The sequence below is a fragment of the Sinohyriopsis cumingii genome, chromosome 15 (genome assembly GCF_028554795.1).
Source record: "Sinohyriopsis cumingii isolate HCF-2022 chromosome 15, ASM2855479v2, whole genome shotgun sequence".
NCBI lineage: Eukaryota > Metazoa > Mollusca > Bivalvia > Unionida > Unionidae > Sinohyriopsis > Sinohyriopsis cumingii.
The window spans coordinates 10,111,880-10,133,015 of NC_142975.1; the positions used below are offsets into that span (position 1 = coordinate 10,111,880).

Consider the following 21,136-nt stretch of genomic DNA (forward strand, 5'->3'; position numbering starts at 1 on the left):
GTCTGTATTGTTTGTTACCTGTTTTTTTAGTAGAGGTATCTTTTCTCTTAGTTCAAGGATTACTTTGCCACTTGGTGTGATGGGTATGATTTTGTGTTTGAAGAAAACTTTACACTTATTTATAGCTATTTTGGTGGGATGGTTGTCTGGGTGGGTATCTAATCGAATGGAGTATCGGAGGAGCAGTTCTTGCCTACGTAATTTTAAGGGTAGTTCTCCTGTTAGTGTTTGTAGTTCTTCTAATGATGTTGAGGGGAGTGTTCCTGTGCATAATAGTAAGGCTTTTCTCTGGATAGTGTCAAGTTTTTGTAGTACAGGTTGCTTAGCCGAGTTATATGCTTGGCAACCGTAATCCAGTTTTGATCTAATTAGGGTTTTATATATCGTGAGGAGGGTTTCCTGGTTGGATCCCCAGTCAGTCCCTGTGATGTTCTAGAGTAAATTGAGATCTTTGTTACAATTCTGGGTAAGTTGTTCAATGTACTGTTTCCATGTGAGGTGGTTGTCAAAGAACATTCCTAGGAATTTTACTACTGTTACGTATTTGATTAATTGATTTTGTATATAGAAGTTTGGATAGACTAGGTTGTTATTTCGTTTGGGGGTGAATATGATTGCCACAGGTTTTTCATGAGATATTTTGAAACCCCATTTGTCCGCCCATCTCCCTATGTTGTCTAGGCTCTGCTGGATTTCTTTAACTACTGTGTTATTGGCAGGATTTCCATTCCTCCATATGCCACTATCATCTGCAAATTGTGACAAGTTTATTTTTGAGGAGGCTGCATCGAGGTCAAGGTCGTTTATCATTAGGTCAAATAGTAAGGGACTTATTACACTGCCTTGAGGTGTTCCATTTTCAAGTGAAAATTCTTCCGAATGGGTGTTGCCTATTCTTGTGGTAATTTTCCGGCCTGTGAGGAAATCGCCAATCCAGTTGAATAAGCGTCCAGTTATTCCAAATTGGTTTAATTTGGCCATTAGTCCATTGGTCCATACTAGGTCGAACGCTTTTTCAAGGTCTAAAAAACCGCTATGAGGTTGCGATCGGTTTTCCTATGTGCGTTAAAAGCGAGTTTGATGTCTGTTTCCAATCTGAGAAGTTGGTCAGTGGTGGACCGTTTGTTCCGAAAGCCACATTGATTTATGGAGAGTAGGTTATTGGTTTCTAGGTGGTGTTTTAACCTATTTGCGATTATTGTCTCCATTATTTTGCAAATATTGTTTGTAAGGAAGATGGGTCGGTACGAATTTATGTTGTTGGGATCTTTACCTAGCTTGGGGATTGGTATTACTATGGCCTGTTTCCATTTGGTGGGTAGTTGGCCTTTATCCCATATCCTATTAAAGAGTTTGATTATGGCTATTGTTATATTGATAGGTAGTTTTTTGTAGATAATGTAACCTAACTGATCCTTACCAGGGGATATTTCGTTTTTGGATCGTAGGGCTATCTTCTATTCATGTACTGTGATGTCGCTATTTAGGTGCGATTATTTTGTTCCTTGGTCTTGAAACATTTGAGGTTGGGTTCCCTCCATTAGTTTGTTGTGTTCTTGAAAGTTTCTGGTGTGATTATTGTTGCTACTCATGTTCGAAAAATGCTTCGCTAGGAGGTCTGCCTTATCTTTATTTGTTATGACATTTTTAAGTTTTGGGGCTGAGGTAGTTGCTTTCCCTTTTATGGCTTTTATCTTGTCCCATATTTGTTTTGAGTTTGATTTTAGACTCAGTTTAGAGCAAAAGGTTTGCCATAGATTAATTTTAGCAGTTTTTATAGTTTGTTTTGGTGCTTTTTCTTATCTTTATATTGCTAGAAGTAGATAGAATTTTTGGTGCGTTTATATTTATTTAAGGCCCTTTTTTGTCTTTATGTGCTATAATGCACGGTTTAGTCCACCATGGTACAGGGTTTTTATTTTGGATATTAGGTCCCAGTCTGCCTGTTGGTACCTCCATTTAGGTGGGGTTTCGTTTGGAATGTGTTGAGTTTTTGTTTGAATATTGATTGTGATGGGAAAATGGTCACTTCCTAACGTATCTTCCTGATCCACCCACCAATTTGTGATTTGAGCCAATTTTGGGGTAGTGATGGTTAGGTCTATGGCTGAGAGAGTGCCATCCTCAGGGTTTAATCTAGTGTTCGATCCGTCATTTAAGATGACCAGATTGTTCTCAGTTATCCATTTTTCAACCATTTTCCCTCTTTGATCTTTCTTTTTACCTCCCCATAATTCACTGTTTGCGTTGAAGTCGCCACAGATCATTAGATTGTTGTTATTGTTATTAGTGATTGCCTTTAGTGAGATTAGGTTGGTAGGGCAGAAGGTACACCCTGGGTAGTATGCATTTATTATTTGAATATTTGTGGTTCCTATATTTATCATTACTGGCATTATTTCGATGCTATTATTGATGTTTAGGTTAGGGGGTACTTCTATTACTTCATAGTAGGTTAGTGTATCTATTAAAAAAATTGCTAGTCCACCCTCTTTCTGCCCCATGGGTCTGTTTTTAAAGATTCCCTGGGTATAGCCTTGTAGTTTGGGCAGGCGTTTGTGTTCTTTTTGTCATATGACGTGATAACGATGACATAAGTGGTGTTCAGCAAATGACAATCACATGACAGATCAGCGGAGGCTTCAGTCACATGACCAAGAAAGCCAGTTCGAATCATCGGTTCCTCCATAATGATGGAACTGCCGATTATCTGCCGATGGAGCCCGATAATATGAAATGTCGACAGGAGGTGTGGTTGTGTTTCTCAGCCGCAATTTTTTTAGTCGTTGATAATTGGATTTGATTGGGAAAAATGTCCAAATTTCCGAAAATCTGCTTCAACGGAATGTAATGAGCCGTGACCACAACATTAAGAGTCAGTAAAGATCGATATGTGGAATCATATGTTGCAGGCAGTTCTATCTGCATCAAAGTACTCAACTAAAACAGGTGTGGGGGCTAATTTATTAGATGATATATGAGAACATCTTTATGAATTTAATGGGAAAATGTCCCATGTTCTGGTCATCTTATTGTGTCTTAGGCTTTTATATAAGGTTCTGATAAGCGAACTGTTTCATTCTATTTTCATGTCAGTCCAGTGGTGTCACTTTCAGTTGTGCTCATATATAATTTGAGACGAATTATTTATTTAATTATTCATTGGAATTACAAAGTGCTAATTGACAGGATTAACATTATTTTAGGATGGATGTGAATTGAATTTTAGAGATATTCCGAATAATGTCATTGTGATACAGCAAGACTGTTGGTATATCAACATCAGCACAGTCAAGACTGGAACTCATTCGGAATACTCTATTTTTTGCACTTGATATAATTTGTAGCATTAAGTGCGATTTAATTCACGATATTGTAAGCTTCTCTTAAATTTCCATTTTATATCCTAGAGAATAAAATTTTCTGTTGATTTTAACGAACTTGTTGATTTTGCTTCTTTTCGTTACTTTAAGACCTCCGATTTGTATCTATCAAGCTACGAAGAAACATCAGAAAAGTAATCTGTAAGTACAGTCTCCCATTTGAGGCAGAAGTTTTTGATCAAAGCATAAAGGAGTTCGGGCAAGAAAGGAACAACTCTTAAACATATACGGAAAACAACCTAAATCTTTATCACATGTCTCTGTGTAGGGGATATAGAGGGGAGGAGGGATAGACAGACAGACAGACAGACAAAGGGAGATCCGATCGTCTTTAGGTAAATGATCTTACTGAATCTCTGTATCCATATGTTTGTAATTTATATAATTTTGTAAACTTTAATGCAAGTCTGGCAACATTCGAGTTGTTTGTATGAATCCGCAGGATTGTCAGAGGCGGTAATAGTTTGAGTGACGGTAAAGTGGACCCTGTCAAGCTGGAAGCCATCATCGCCAGAGTTACAGAAAGGGGCTTTGGAAACGAGAAACAGGTTTATCTCCAACTTCATAAACAGTTTTGGAAACCATAGTAATGAATATATTACTCTGTCCATTGTTAACAATGCGAGATGTGCTGCATTTGATGGAAAAGGAGGCTATGTTCCACTAGAAAAAAGCAAAGATGGTTCGCTCCTTAGCAAGTTAAAACTAGTATCTAAATGAATGTGTGTAAATATGTGCTTAAGAAGCTTTGAGAAAAATGTAACAGCTGGTTTACTTTGTATTATTGATGGACCTTAAGAGTCCCGTCATTTTACCTGTTCTGGTTTTAGTGAGTTTGCGGTTTTGCATTTATGATCAAAAGCAAAGACAGAGCAGGAAAGAGGATATAAACTATTTCAGAAAGTAAACTCTAGCAAATTGTATTTTTCCCCACGATATTACACATGATCATAACCACGTGACTCGGTAACAAACATATACTGTCGTCAACACCACCATAGTTTGATTTTATTGTTTGTGTTGGCATAGAATCGTTGAACTTGTCCATGATTTCCTCATCTGAATTGTAACCTTGCTGGCTTGAAATTAATAGCTAAATTAGCTCTTCATTCAACAATGTATGATACTATCGAAACAGACTAGTAAAACATGTATTTTGATTAACCTGCGTACCTAGTATACATATTAAAGATACACTGTGTTTTACATATATACCTAGTATACAGATTAAACATGTGTTGTGTTTACCTGTGTACATAGTATGCATATTAAATATGTGCTGTGTTTATCTGTGTACCTGATACGCATATTAAAAATATGCTGTGTTTTACGTGTACCTACTATGCAGATTAAATGTGTTGTGTTTACCTGTGTACCTAGTGTGCATATTAAATATGTGTTGTGTTTATATGTGTTCCTGATACGAATATTAAAGATATACTGTGTTTTACATGAGTACATAGTATGCAGATTAAATATATACAGTGGTACCTCGGGTTACGAACGCCTCAGGTCACGAACAATTCGGGTTACGAACAACAACTTCGAATTTTTTTTGTCTCGGCTAACGAACAGTGCCTCGGGTTACGAACGAAGGCGAGAGAGAGAGAGAGCAAGGTTTAACGTTGGAGACAAACGATCGCGTACAGTACAAACGAAGGCCACGCAGTACTAACATCGCTTAGCGACAAGAAACTCCTGAAACTAATGATTCAGAATAGCAAACAAAGTGACAAATTTCCCATGATCGTTTTCTTGGTAAGAAAGATGGACTAAATCTTTTTTTTATTTTACATTTAATTTATTTGGTTGTTTTCTTTCTCTTTATTTAATACGTGAAGTACACGTATTCTTTGCATTTTGTCAGGTAAACGACCGGATGTTAATAAAAAAGAACGATTCTTTCATCTTGAAACGGATTGTCTCTATTTCATTGGTTTCAATGTTTCGGGTTACGAACGTTTCGGGTTACGAACCGAGTTCTGGAACGAATTAAGTTCGTAACCCGAGGTACCACTGTACTGTGTTTTATCTGTGTACCTAACATGCATATTACCTTTATACTTTGATTTTATCTTGCAGTACCTTCATCTATTAATCCCATGAGTTAACTAAAGTATTATATTAAATTCAATCACAGGACAAATGTAAGATTTTGTTCTTATAAGTTTTAAAATCCGACGTTCATCGACGCAGGTGATGACGAAGGTACAATAGAATTAAAGCTATTGCTTTAAAACTGGAGCCGTCCATGTTGTCGCCATGCTCCGAACGTGTACCGTTGGCACAGCTAGGCGCAAATATTCTGCTGTTTCTCCAGGGTCTATAAAAGCAGTTGTGTATCAATGTTTGTTACCTGATGTTCATTATTTATGTGCAATTAATGGGAAATTGGTTTCTCTTGCGCAACTATTGACTGCATTCGTATATATATCACGTCTTACACAAAATTGTTAATACAAGCTGGACAGTCTAATGAAGAGAACATGAACAATAATCTCTGCTTTTTAGAAATTCGTTGAAAGCTCTGTTGGAAAGATCACTATTCCAAGAATGCTGTACGCTCGTACCTATGGCCCAACAGTGGGAGACAAGGTAAGTGGATTTAGACGAATATTCAAGCAACCATTTACACTTACACGCACTCTCGCTATGGTCAGTGGTAAAATTCTTTCTTTCTTTGTTCCTCAGTAATACCCACTTTATTTCAGCATTCTATGCAGACTTTATCATATCTGTCTCTGTATTTAATGGATCTTTCTGTTATAATATGATCCGAGCAGTTCCTGCTGGTTTGATGGGTGTTTATATTCGGACGTCATCTGTCATCGAAATTACATATACTACTTGAGTACAGTTTGTTTTGTGTGTAAAAATGTTTTTCTAATATCATTTTATGAAACAGGCAGATCTTTTTGTACATGCTTTTTAATCTAAACATATGTGTATACGTCACTGATTGCTCATGTGTCAGTAATGACCATAGATCGGTGCGGAGATTTCCCAGAGTACCAGAAAATGATTTGAACCATTGGGATAGCGTGCTCTGGCAAAGTTTTGCACACAGCCTGTAAATTAATGGTGTCCATCAATTTAAGAACAACATGGTTTGCTTGCGCTAAGCCTGATATGGCGGCTTTTTGTTTTTATTTTATTGGGCAATAAGGGTTAAAAAAAAAACTTTGCTCAAAGACAGCAAGATAGCCGACGATAACTGGGCTAGAAATCGAACCTGGTATCGTGTGTTGAAGTCCAGTACGTTAACCATTGAGCTATCCCATCTAATATAATCTACTTAACGTTAATTCGTAATTACGTTGTCAAGTTGGTTTCGTCTTGCCACATGCTATTGGCAAATTTACTTTAGCATACGACAAGTCAAAATAGCACATCCGGGGTATTCACTTCAATCAGTATTTCACTCATACCTCATAATTAATACAGAAGAAAATTATGCTTTAAACATTCATTAGAAACAAATATAAAATTTAAAATAACCTACGCAAAATGTTAAAGCTGTTGAATTGTCAAAATGCATTATTGTTCACCGAAAAATATTACATACCTATTGTGACACATTTAAAGCGCCAGTTATTATCATTATTATTATTATTATTATTATTATTATTATCATCATTATTATTATTATTATTATTATTATTATTATCATCATCATTATTATTATCATTATTATTATTATTATTATTATTATTGAATAGATTCGCTTGGGAGACACGAGCCTTGTCCTCGAGGTTGTTAAGGATATGACCGTATATGGCGAAGAGTTAAAGTTTGGAGGCGGAAAGGTTATTTTTGTATTATTATAATAATTAATTGCATAAAAATGAGCGCCAATAACTAAAATTACATTTGAAATTGAATTCATGCCTTGTATGTGTTGTTTCCGATACCGAATATGGCTCTTGAACTACCTAATGCTCAACCCTAGACCCTGCTCAAACTTGTTAAATTTGTTTGGTCAGATATCTGAGGTGAAATATGAATATAGCTTAACTTTTTTTCTGACAAACTATTGTATGTCGTTATATTTAAGAAATTTAACGAAACTGTTCATGATTATCAAACAGGTTATGATTGTTTTGTTTTTGTTGTTGTTGATTTTTTTGTAATTTTTATAAATTAAAAAAAAGCTATTTCGGCTGTATTCATCAATAATGTCAGATTCGTTCTGACGATCTTGTTGATGACAACAAAAAATGCAGCAATGAAAATTACAGTAACAATTTAGAAGATGGCGACCATTATTTCTATATTTGATAGAAAATGAGTACGTAATGTGTGAACCACATTTAAGCATAATAAGTCTGTGTCTGACGACAGGGGGAGGTGTTCACTGTTTTGGTAATGAGACTGTAAAACAAGGCGGCATGATGTGTCGTTTCAGGTGATACGGGAAGGCATGGGTCAACAGGCGAATCGCTGCAATAAAGACTGGGACGTTCTGGACACTGTCATCACTAATGCACTTATTTTAGACGCAGTGACTGGCATCTTAAAAGCTGATGTGGGAATTAAGGTACTTGTCTACAAAAGTTCTTTCTTTCCTGCTGATTTTGTTTCTGTTTATGTTTAATGCAAGACTATGTGAAACCCCAAAGATGCTGTGAAGCTATTACAGTCTTATAGTGATATAAAACTTTGCTAATCACTAATTTCTATGCTCATGTCATTAAGTTTTGGTTATTCTTTAATTTCCAAACGTTATATATATATTCAATTAAGAATCATGTTTTCATATTTTATACGTTATTTGTTTTAAAAATTCATGCTTAGTTAGTTTATTACTTACCCATCTATGACACACAGCTCAAACGGATTATTTTTGTAATAATGTAATATGAACATTTGCACCATCCACTAGTGACTTCTGAGTCTGCATCTTCACAACCTGTAAACATGGAACAAGTTCATGATGTCATACGAACTGACCATCACCCTGTCTCATCCTCCTCGTCACCTATTAACGGCCTTCTTACGCTTTGAAACCTTTTTCCAATTAAATGAAAATATGTTTATAATATGACCATTTTGAGCATAGTGTTTGTGTGTATGTGTGTGTGATTGGGATTTTTAACGTAGCTTTAACAATTTTCAGTTTTATTGCTATGATGGTTGCAGGGTGAAAGTTTATAGTGATGTCTAGCACTGGGGTATCATGCCACAGACATTCAGCATCATGCCCCACCCAGTCACATTTTTCTGACGCCAGGCGGACCAGTCCTAACACTAACCTCATAATGCTGAGCGCCTAGCAAGGCAGCTGCTATTACCATTTGTATAAGTCTTTGGTACGATTCGGCTTGGGTTCAAACCCGCGACCTCTCGTATTCGAGGCGGACGCTCTAACTACTTCGGCCACCCGGGCGGTAATGAGCATAGTAAGTTGTTATCCGGTAGCAGCTGTTCACACTCAACACTTTGCATCCCTTCGGATTTGTTGATATCACATAAACACTCAATATCAGGGTGGGACTGGCTCACTTGAATCCTCGGTTGAGAAGGGGGAATTGGGGTCGAGGTTATTAGAATTTGTATAACTGGTGGAAGAAGGGATTGTTGGACCATTACCGACAATTTCCCAGGGGGCGCATAAGTCCGCAGTCAGACCCTTCTTAAAATGATACAAGATCTCTCCCAATTAACATACTGTACTAACAACGTATTTGCATTTTAATTTAATCTTTTAGATTGAGTCTTTTATTTTGTTTATAGCAAATCTTGATATGAAAAATGAGTCATTTTTGACTTTGTGCCTTGCCATTTCTGCTAGAAAACATACTTTATTGTTTTCACTATCTGTATATCTTTTAGCAAGAGTCTGAATCTCTCTGAATGCTGTCTCAAAATATACGCGATAAAATAAAAACAAACCGTATCTAGTCAATGTAGGTGATGCTTTTGACATGACGCTGATATTTTAAGGCAAGATTTGTCGTTTTATAAAATGACTTATTCGTTGCTTCCGTTCTAGGATGGTCGTATCGCTAGCATAGGAAAGGCTGGAAACCCCGATGTGATGGACGGAGTAACGCCGGTAGGTTAATGGAGCTATTTATTTCAAGATTTACCAAATTCTTCTTGTAAGTATTAAATTATGGTAGTCAATGAAATATTCAGGATGTTAATTCCCGCTGTTGGATGACTAGATTTAGATATCACGATTCTGTTGGCGACGGTTGTGGTTGGGGCATCAACAATGTGCAAGTAATGTGTGAATTTGTTTTAAGTCCCTTGTTTTACATCTGTTGCTGTGTTCGAATAAAACTTCGGTACATTATTACTAATTGTCTTACGTTTGTACCAAGATATGTTGTGAGTTCCTATCTTGTCTGCACATAGCAGAATGCTGCGTCAGATAAACGCCATTCAAAGGCAAGAAAATGCGTTCCGCAGAATACGCTCTTATAAGAGGAACTTTTCTAACTTATGAAGATCAATAAATGCGTCAGATACAAATTTTCTTGCATAAATGGCATCTTCGTTACGATTATTGCATCAGACTGTGTTCACAAGTTGTCTTTTTTTTCAACAGAATTTTTTTTATCAGTATTTTGTTGTTTTTTTCGACATAATTCTTTTCTCCTTGGAAAATGTTTTCAGCATGCGTTCCTGCTGTATTGTATATCAAAATACCTGCAAAGAACATATTGTCCTTCAGAAAAATACAGATTTAAGTATTTATGAATTTTATTGTTTCCTTGAACTATAACTTCATCCATTGTGATCGCAATAATATCTCATTTATTGTTTCTTTCGTGTTACGTCTGCAACACAATTGAAAGAGTGGAATATAGTGCAATTAAAACTTTGTTATTTATCCGTTATCTTTCCAGGATTAAATTTTGGTTTCAGCTTTCATTCTGGTTGGAACAGGTGGTTTTTATGATACGTGCTGATTGATAGGTAGTATTGTTAAAGGTCATTGAGTTCACTGTTAATCAACGAAATAATACGCTATATTCCGAAAGTACCTTTCTTGCTTATACTTGAATCTTTCACTATTTTCTCCACAGGGGATGGTAGTTGCCGCGGGTACAGAAGTTATCGCAGGCGAAGGTCTGATCCTCACTGCAGGCGGGATTGACGGTCACGTGCACTTTATATGCCCTCAGCTTGCACGTGAAGCCATAGCATCAGGCCTTACAACCTTGTTTGGAGGGGGTACTGGCCCAGCCACAGGGACAAATGCTACCACGTGTTCTCCTGGGCCAAATCATATCAGGTTAATTATTGCTTCTACATATATTGTACTACTTTAATTCGTGAATAGGGATTTAGTTCATACATGATCATAGAAGTATCAATATTTCATATGTATGACACACACACGCATGTTTAAATAATGCTAAGATTGTTTTGTGATGTGATGTGATTTGAATTTTTTACGTAGCTTTAACAATTTTTCAGTCAAATCGCTATGATATCTGCAATGTGGCAGTTATAGTGATGTCTAGCACTGGGGCATCATGCCGCAGACGTGTAGCATGATGTCCCACCCAGTCACATTATCCTGACACCGGGCCGACCAGTCCTAACACTAACATCTTAATGCTGAGCGCCAAGCGAGGCAGCTGTTAGTACCATTTTTGTAAGTCTTTGGTATGACTCGGCCGGGAATCGAACCTACGACCTCGCGCATCCGAGGCTGACGCTCTAACCACAAGGCCAACGGAGCGGTTAAGATTGTTTTGCAGTTGTCCTTAAAGTAGCTTCACTCATTTTAAACGTATATATATATATATATATATATATATATATATATATATATATATATATATATATATATATATATATATATATTACGCTTGATAATTGATAATAGACGGCAGAATTTACTCGTGGACCTGTGTTCGTATCTCCGTAGAGTACGAATTAAGAATTCTCTAACCTGTATGATAGTATTATTTGTATTAAATATTAATTCTGGCTTCCATTATGAAGCATTCTTTTATTGAATCCAGGGATAGCACTTATATATGTTCGATATTTTAGGTTAGAAATACCAATATATATAATAAAACAATTTTTTGCCAACGTTCTTCACCTACCTTCCAACAAAGCTACGTACATACATATTTATCTATATTTCTATATATGGTCGTTTGTAAGTCTATATTGTTTGTATGTTCATACATTTGTCGACCGTTTGAGAGGCGTTTTGCCTTCTCTATGAGCTCTGTTTTTCTTGTCCGCCTATCTATTGCATAACATTCAGTGTGTGAGAATGACAGTAAGGTATGTCAAGGCAAATTTGCATCGTGATATTTGCCGTGAAATGAGTTCCAACCATTTTAAAAGGGCTTTGTTTACTCATTTTTTCCCAGGGATATGCTTCAGAGTACGGATGCTTTCCCTCTAAATTTCGGATTTACGGGCAAAGGAAATTCGTCCATCGTGACGGGAATCGCTTCTGATTTGGAGGAACAGATCCTAGCCGGAGCAATCGGGTATATAACTACAAAGTCGTTAATTATATTTGGTGGTAAATAATACTGGCGTTTCCCACGGTAATTATGTATAAGCACCAATTGTTTACAATAAGCATAGAATACAGGAATAACATCGGCTAAAAAATCTATTCGCCTGGTTTTACTTGGAAAAGTTAGTTTTCCTAGGTCTACACTTGTATTGTAGTCTACAAGAAAACAAGACGAAGGGCCAGATCCATGTTAAACTGCAAAGTGGAAATGGCAAGGCTAAACCCGGAATTATTTTCCTTCTTACACACACACACACACACACACACACACACACACACACACTGTACAAAATATTTTACAATAACTGACACATCTATGTAACCTTTTGCACAATCTGACTCATCTTCGTGCATGAAGTTTTGAATGTTTTATTGTGGGTAGACTGGATCGCTTTTGGTACTAATAAGGTGAACTAACTGACTCAAGTGAAACAAAACATGTGCTTGACTGACATGCAGTTAGGTGACATTTCATATTTCGCTGCCTAAATTGCAGGCAATTTTAAAATTCAATATAGTTTTGTTTATTCTGAAATTTAACGGTTTATTATCACCATTGTTTGTAAAATTTCAAAGTAAGTGAGCCGTGAATTATATCGGGGTGTCGTCCCGATTTCGGTTAATTTGATGGGAGATAATCATGATCTACGGACCACTCTCAGAACTGGCAGCCGTTTTGTGCCTGAAACCATACAACATCTTCTTACATCAGTCATTTGGCAGAATTTACTTAGTCTAATTATGGTTAACATACGTGTATATTATAGTGGTCATTAGAAAATACTAAAACTGAATGCTTAAACAATTTATTTCCAAACGGAGACTGTGGTCTTCGATAAAAATAGAAACAAACGCCGATACAAACTTGTCTTGCGCGTACTATCGGTGACACATAAACGTCTTGTCGTCCTTAAGACAATAGATTTATTAAATTAAAATTCTTTCTTTCTACTGAGCAACCGTTCCCTAACACTTATTGGTCCTCTACTTGCGCTGAAGTTGCTATCGCGCATAGTCACATAACTACAACTTACCTAGTTGGATCAGGAAAGATAGAAAGGTAGCGGAACGGACTCATTTCAGGTCAGTCATTATTTACTACTTTGCTTAAAACGGGAACAAATCTGTTTTTGACGATAATGTTATGATTTATTTACCACATGAAATATTAATTACAGTACTTTACCTCGTTATCTACTTGTTTCTTTCCTTCAAATGACATGTGTAGTATAATTAATGGCAGAGCATTAAATTAAGGAAGTATTACTCAACGTTGGAAGGTTCGCGTATCTTAGCTTAACTCAATCATAACCGTATTATACGAAAGGCTCTAGGCATCTTTTATCTTTCAACGCTACATTGAAAATATCAAATTTTTAAAAGTTTATGATTGAACTGTTTTGTGCGCATAACAAAAACACCGTCATATCCGTCATGCATGGACTAGTACGAGTACGTGCACACCATTCCATCATTTCGTCCGGTCATTGGATGATGATGACGAGGAATCAACCGTATACCAGTCATTATCTTACTGTGAATACATTTTAAGCTGCAGTGTGCAACCCACAAAAAGTGTAATTACAAAATTTCGCTAATTGTTTACTTAGTCATTTATAGCAATCAACCTTGAACAATACGTAAAGTATTTCAAACTTATCAGCGAAAACACTGAATCTCAGATGATGACTCCTCGTTGACTTCGCACTTTGACCTCTTTGTTTTCATTAATAAAATTACGAAAATCTCTTGGTTCCAACGGCCTGAAGTATGTCTCAATTAATTTACAGCCACTTTAATCTGCTATCAACACTTTTCTCAGATGTGTTTTCTCCCTTCGCGAGCCTTTAATGACATTCATACGCTTTTGTGAAATGCAGAAACTCAACAAAAGTTGAACTTTCTAAACAGAAAAGGGCATCAATTAATTATTCGTTTGATGCGTTTGGGTGTTATTTTTCTCTAGTCTTTGTGTCGTTTATTTTTAAATAGAAGAATGAACGAGTTTTAGTCAGTATGCATATTTGATACGAAACAAAACTAATCCCAGTTTAAAAGGTACGGTTTGCGATCGATTGTGGCAAAAAACGTGCGAATTAAAACTCTTACTCTTCGTGGGATTAGTCCAATAATTATCAGTGTTGCCATACACGCGGATAATGGTTCATCCTAACTACCAAGCAGTTGATTATGGAATTACATGTGTATCAGTAGGTTTGATATCAGTAAATATGTGTGTTCGTTTGTACCTTTAACACCAACAAGCAATGCCCTTGTGTTCCTGTGATACTTTACACGCTGACGAGCAATGCCCTTGTGCTCCTGTGATACTTTACACGCTGACGAGCAATGCCCTTGTGTTCCTGTGATACTTTACACGCTGACAAGCAATGCACTTGTGCACCTGTTATAAATTACACGCGGACAAGCAATGCCATTTTTTAAGTGTGATAGTTTACAAGTAGACACGCAATGATTCTTTTTTAAACCTGTGATAGCTTGTACATATGCAAGCAATTTCCTTTTGAACATCATAAGGCTTACACGCTGACAAGCAATGCCATTTTCTAACCGTGATAGTTTACACGCTGACAAGCAATGCCATTTTCTAACTGTGATAGTATACAATATGACAAGCAATACCATTTTCTAACTGTGATAGTATTCAATCTGACCAGCAATGCCATTTTCTAACTGTGATAGTATTCAATCTGACAAGCAATGCCATTTTCTAACTGTGATAGTATACAATCTGACAAGCAATGCCATTTTCTAACTGTGATAGCATACAACCTGACAAGCAATGCCATTTTCTAACTGTGATAGTATACAATCTGAGAAGCAATGCCATTTTCTAACTGTGATAGTATACAGTCTGACAAGCAAAGCCATTTTCTAACTGTGATAGTATACAATCTGACAAGCAATGCCATTTTCTAACTGTGATAGTATACAGTCTGACAAGCAAAGCCATTTTCTAACTGTGATACTTTACACGCTGACAAGCAATGCCATTTTCTAACTGTGATAGTATAGTCTGACAAGAAAAGCCATTTTCTAACTGTGATACTTTACACGTTGACAAGCAATGCCATTTTCTAACCGTGATAGTTTACACACTAGCAAGCAATGCCATTTTCTAACCGTGATAGTTTACAATCCGACAAGCAATGCCATTTTCTAACCGTGATAGTATACAATATGACAAGCAATGCCATTTTCTAACTGTGATAGTATTCAATCTGACAAGCAATGCCATTTTCTGTGATAGTATTCAATCTGACAAGCAAAGCCATTTTCTAACTGTGATAGCATACAATCTGATAAGCAATGCCATTTTCTAACTGTGATAGCATACAATCTGACAAGCAAAGCCATTTTCTAACTGTGACAGTATACAATCTGACAAGCAATGCCATTTTTTAACTGTGATAGTTTACACACTAGCAAGCAATGCCATTTTCTAACTGTGATAGTATACAATGTGACAAGCAATGCCATTTTCTAACTTTGATAGTATACAATCTGACAAGCAATGCCATTTTCTAACTGTGATAGTATACAATCTGACAAGCAATGCCATTTTTAACTGTGATAGTATACAGTCTGACAAGCAAAGTCATTTTCTAACTGTGATAGTATACAATGTGACAAGCAATGCTATTTTCTAACTGTGATAGTATACAATCTGACAAGCAATGCCATTTTCTAACTGTCATAGTATACAGTCTGACAAGCAAAGCCATTTTCTAATTGTGATAGCATACAGTCTGACAAGCAAAGCCATTTTCTAACTGTGATACTTTACACGTTGACAAGCAATGCCATTTTCTAACCGTGATAGTTTACACACTAGCAAGCAATGCCATTTTCTAACCATGATAGTTTACAATCTGACAAGCAAAGCCATTTTCTAACTGTGATAGTATACAATATGACAAGCAATGCCATTTTCTAACTGTGATAGTATTCAATCTGACAAGCAATGCCATTTTCTAACTGTGATAGCATACAATCTGACAAGCAAAGCCATTTTTTAACTGTGATAGTATACAGTCTGACATGCAAAGCCATTTTCTAACTGTGATAGTATACAATCTGACAAGCAATGCCATTTTCTGTGATAGTATACAGTCTGACAAGCAAAGCCATTTTCCAACTGTGATAGCATACAATCTGACAAGCAATGCCATTTTCTAACTGTAATAGGATACAATCTGACAAGCAATGCTATTTTCTAACTGTGATAGTATACAATATGACAAGCAATGCCATTTTCTAACTGATAGTATACAATCTGACAAGCAATGCCATTTTCTAACTGTGATAGTATACAGTCTGACAAGCAATGCCATTTTCTAACTGTGATAGTATACAGTCTGACAAGCAAATCCATTTTCTAACTGTGATAGTATACAGTCTGTCAAGCAAAGCCATTTTCTAACTGTGATAGTATACTACAATCTGACAAGCAATGCCATTTTCTAACTGTGATAATATATAGTCTGACAAGCAAAGCCATTTTCTAACTGTGATACTTTACACGCTGACAAGTAATGCCATTTTCTAACCGTGATAGTTTACACACTAGCAAGCAATGCCATTTTCTAACCATGATAGTTTACAATCTGACAAGCAATGCCCTTTTCTAACTGTGATAGTATACAATCTGACAAGCAATGCCATTTTCTAACTGTGATAGTTTACACGCCGACGTGCACTTGTGTACCTGTTATAATTTACACGCGGAGACGCAATTACATTTTGTAGATGTGATAGTAGACAAACAATGGCCCTTTTTCCTGTGATAGCCTATACACATGCAAGCAATTTCCTTTTGAACATCATAAGGTTTAAACACTGACAAGGATTGCCATTTTCTAACCGTCATAGTTTACACATGGGCAAGTTGTGTCATTTTGTCCCTGCGACATTTTAACTCAGACAGGTAATGTCTTTTGTAGCTATGATAGTAGTTAAGTGGGATACCCTAGGGACAATGGGACTTAGCATTAAAAAGACCCCTGGGACACTCTAGGGACAATGGAAATTTAACATGGAGAAAAATCGTGGGTCACTCTAGGGACAATGGGAATTTAACATAGAGTTTGGGACTGTCTAGGGACAATGGGAAATTAACATGGGAATAGAGTTTGGGTTTGTCTAGGGACAAGGGGAATTGAATATGGGATTTTTTTATTTTTTTTTTAAAAAAGTTTTTTTTAAATTTAAATTTAGAAAAGGGGTAGGCAATGGAAAGGCTATCTCTTTTCGAGAAATATGGCTGGCCCTGAAAAGGGCCTTTGGGTTTATGTTAATATTAATATTAACATAGATGGCATCTGTCACATCTTCTTCTTCTTCTTCTTAAACTCCTTCTAACTACCGGTCCATACACAAGTACCCTCTTGAGACATCCTTGTCTTTCTATGTAAACTCTCCTCATCCATTGACTAGTATCTGTCCTATCAACAACAGTCCACTTGGACCTGACATACATGAGCATGTCTGTCCTAAACATCATGGAAGACACAAGGGTGGATGACTCAGCTGTGGTCCACATCTTGAAGCGACGAGAATAGGTGAATCAATGCAGTGAACTGTGCTTATTTATAGGTACAGGAAGGATTGAAACGGATTGAATTCATTCACCAATCCGAACACGCGTTACAAAATTCAGTCAGCTCGCATCCAATCCGAAGAGAGCAGTCTGTGACGTCACGTGGTCTATATAGATTCGTTAGCGCTTGTGTGCAGTCAATCTATGCGACAGTGATTCAACATGAAGGAAACTCAGAAAACGATCCATTGGGGTGCACCAGCAGGGGAGACTGCCCAAGGGAACCCGGACTTACTTTCAGAAGAGGTACACTGGGATTTTGTGGATTTTCTTACCTCGCAAGAATTTGTTCCAGAACCTTCGTTACCTTCTTCATTACCGCAAGTGGAGAATTTTAGACAGAGACAGAAAGAAGAATTGGAGAAATTTATACAACGACAAAAGGAAGCGGAACAAGCTTTTCTCCTACAGCAACAGCAACAGCAAGAAGAAGAGGTAAGAAAAAAACAACAGCAACAACAGCAAGAAGAAGTAGCAGCAAAGAAACAAGAGGGTGAAAATCAAACGGCTACGGTACTATTGGACATTTTAACGGAGTTAAGAAGTCTGAAACAAATGTATCAGACTTCTTTATCACGACCGAAGAGAATACGACCTTCCCGAGCTAAACACGCCAACCCTGTGACTAAGCCTGTCGTACCACCCTTAGTGATTTCAACCCAATCATCAGAAGTAGGCCTTGGCCGTGGCAAAGGCTTAAGGCAGTTAAAGTTGATTGGTTAAACTCACCCCTACACCAAAATAAAAAGGCCTTTTTCAGGACCACCCACATTTCTCGAAAAGAAATACAATTTCAATTTGCCAATAACTCAAAAATAAACCCCACCCATTTTACCCTTATAGTACGTGTCTGTGTATGAGTGCGTGAGTGTAGCTTCTTATTTTAAAATCAAAACTCAAAGACACTTACCTTATATCATTCATGTATTCTTTTATCCATTTTTTTACAATCCAATTCACAATTCACCACAGAACACTTTAATTAAAAGTTCATTGACTTCTTCTTTCTCCTTGTTTAGACTCTCTGTTTTTTGAATTTATTCACCGTTTTTACCTCATTTTCTTCCCTTCTTCTTTTCTTCTCCTGTTTCTTTTTCTTCACCTGTCTTCTTTCTTCCTCTTCTTCCTCTGAAGAATCCCTCTCTTCTTCTGAAGAATCCTTCTTTTCTTCTGACTCCTCTTGTTTCTTTTTTGGGCAATCTGGAGACCAATGTCCTTTTTCTTTACAATAATAACAGGTATCTTGACTTTTGTCACTTTTAGTCCCTGTTTTTGTTCTTTTTTGACGGTCTGGACACTCTGAAGACCAATGCCCTTTCTTCTGACAGATATAGCAAGTATCTTGACTTTTATCTCGAAAGGAAGGAGAGTAGTCCGTCGGCTGGTCTGAAGAGAATTTTCTAATGACCCCTCGCAAAGCTCTGACGAAACGTTCCATCTGGGTAGTCTCTTCCATCGTTGTGCTCGGCTTGAGAGTGAAATGAATAGTGAAAGGAAAAGACACACACCCTTTTTATATACGCTGGTTTGCCAAGACTATAAATTAGTCTGTGGTGTTTAAACTTGAGTCATTTGACGTTTTGCACTCAAGATGAAACGATCCCATTCATTCGAGAAGAAAGAAGAAGAAGAAAGTAAGAGGCAGAAACGTGATCTATCGCCTCGTACCAGGGCTGAAATCTTGGCACAAATTCATGCCAGTGATTTTGAAGAGGACATGAGTGAACCAGAATCCGAACCCTCTAAACCAAGTTCACCACCCTTAGTCAACCCTGAAAAGTACTATTCCATTCGAGAGACGGAAAAGCGCTCCTCTAGAAAATTCAGAACCACGGCTTACACCTACACGGTGAAGTTTAAAGATTTCAAGGCCGACGTACCCTTGGAGAAAGCAGAAGGGTTTATCACCGAGATGTGGGATTCTTTGCTCACCTCACTCAAGCGACAATGTCAACCCAAAGAAGACGATCGCTTGACACTATCCATAGATCACGATGGTTTGAAATCCCCTGTTTGGATCGAGTTTAGCAGACCCGCAGAACTAACCCCTTCCAAAGTCATGGACAAGATTCAACACGTACAACAATCTAATGACCAGTTTGACATCACCGATGGTAAAGCCAAACTGAAAATGGCTCACGTCTCTCTTCCTCAAGGGACAGGACGCAAAAAGATGTTATTGGTGGACGACCTTCGCAACACCAAAACAAGTCTCGTCCGAATTAACAACCCTCAAGACCAGATGTGCTTAGCCCGTGCCATCGTGGTGGGACGAACCTATGCCAACAAGAACGACACGGTAGAATGGAAAAGAACCTGGGAGAACATTCGAAAATCGAACCGAACCAAACAACGAAACGAAGCAGAACTCCTGTTGCAACAAGCTGGCCTGTCCAAAGACACACCCTGTGGCATTCCTGAGATGCAAAAATTGCAAGATGCCCTAGCTCCACGCTACACCTTGAAAGTGCACCCTCAAGAAATGCGCGGGTCTCTGTTGTTTCGAGGCCAAGACTTTAAGGACGGAAAATACATTCATGTCTATCATCACGATGACCATTTCGATACCATTACCAGTATCACTGGATTCCTGGGATACGGTTATTATTGTGAGAAATGTGATTATGGTTATAACAATCGAGAGCAACACAAGCATTGTAGATTGAAATGCCCAGGATGTTTGGCCTCTCCACCCTGTCTGAGCGAAGAACCAGTGCCTTGTTCAACTTGTCTGCGTACGTTTGTCAGCCCTGCCTGTTACCAGCAACATCTGAAGACGCAAGGTTCACAGCAGAAATGTGCTTGTCAACTCTTGAGATTGTGCCCTACCTGTGGACAAGTCATACTTACCACCAATGCCAAGGCACACGTATGTCGAGGAAAGAAAAAATGTCACATTTGTCACCACATCGTGGACTTGGAACACGAATGCTACGTGCAAAAATACCAACCCCCACCAGAGAAAGAGGACGGTCACAAGAAGAAAGGCAATTTCATCTTTTTCGATTTCGAATGCATGCAAGAGACTGGCATTCACATCCCTAATTTCTGCGTGGCTCATCGAGCGTGCGAAAAGTGCATTCAAGAACCTATCTTCAGTCATTGCCCTCACTGCAGCAAGATTCCTGGAGGGCGTGAAAAAATCTTTCGGGGACCAAACACGTTAGCCGATTTTGCCCAGTGGGTCTTAGACCCCATCGACAAGACGTGGAGCCAAGAGGACATCGAACGTTACGGAGATTGTCATCGTCATGCCACGGTGATGGCTCACAATTTCTCCGGATACGATGGACAGTTTCTTTTGAGGTACTATACGGAACATGGCACCGAACGTCCTAAAGTGATTTTGAACGGAGCCAAAATCATTTTCATGCAAGTGGGACAAGTACAGTTTAAAGATTCGATGAGTTACTTGGCCATGCCTTTGAGCCGAATGCCTAAAACGTTTGGAATGACAGAAATGGCTAAAGGGTACTTTCCACACTTTTTCAATACGGAAGCCAATCAACATGCTGTTCTACCCCATTTGCCTGAGGCTCACTATTACGACCCCGACAACATGCGTACCAAACAACGAGAAGCTTTCTACGCTTGGTACCAGGCTCACGCCTCGGACCCTTTCGACTTTCAGGA

General features: G+C 37.8%; 1 protein-coding gene across 1 annotated transcript in view; it reads left to right on the forward strand.

Annotated features, from left to right (window-relative positions):
- LOC149781248 (uncharacterized) overlaps window positions 1–21,136 on the forward strand; it is a 117,369-nt gene that overhangs the window by 64,467 nt on the left and 31,766 nt on the right. Inside the window, exons 8-14 of the mRNA XM_089934725.1 lie at window positions 3,826–3,931; window positions 5,895–5,978; window positions 7,103–7,189; window positions 7,789–7,920; window positions 9,376–9,438; window positions 10,418–10,626; window positions 11,729–11,851. Of these exons, the coding sequence (XP_089790851.1) occupies window positions 3,826–3,931; window positions 5,895–5,978; window positions 7,103–7,189; window positions 7,789–7,920; window positions 9,376–9,438; window positions 10,418–10,626; window positions 11,729–11,851 (804 nt within the window). The remainder of the gene's footprint in view (window positions 1–3,825; window positions 3,932–5,894; window positions 5,979–7,102; window positions 7,190–7,788; window positions 7,921–9,375; window positions 9,439–10,417; window positions 10,627–11,728; window positions 11,852–21,136) is intronic.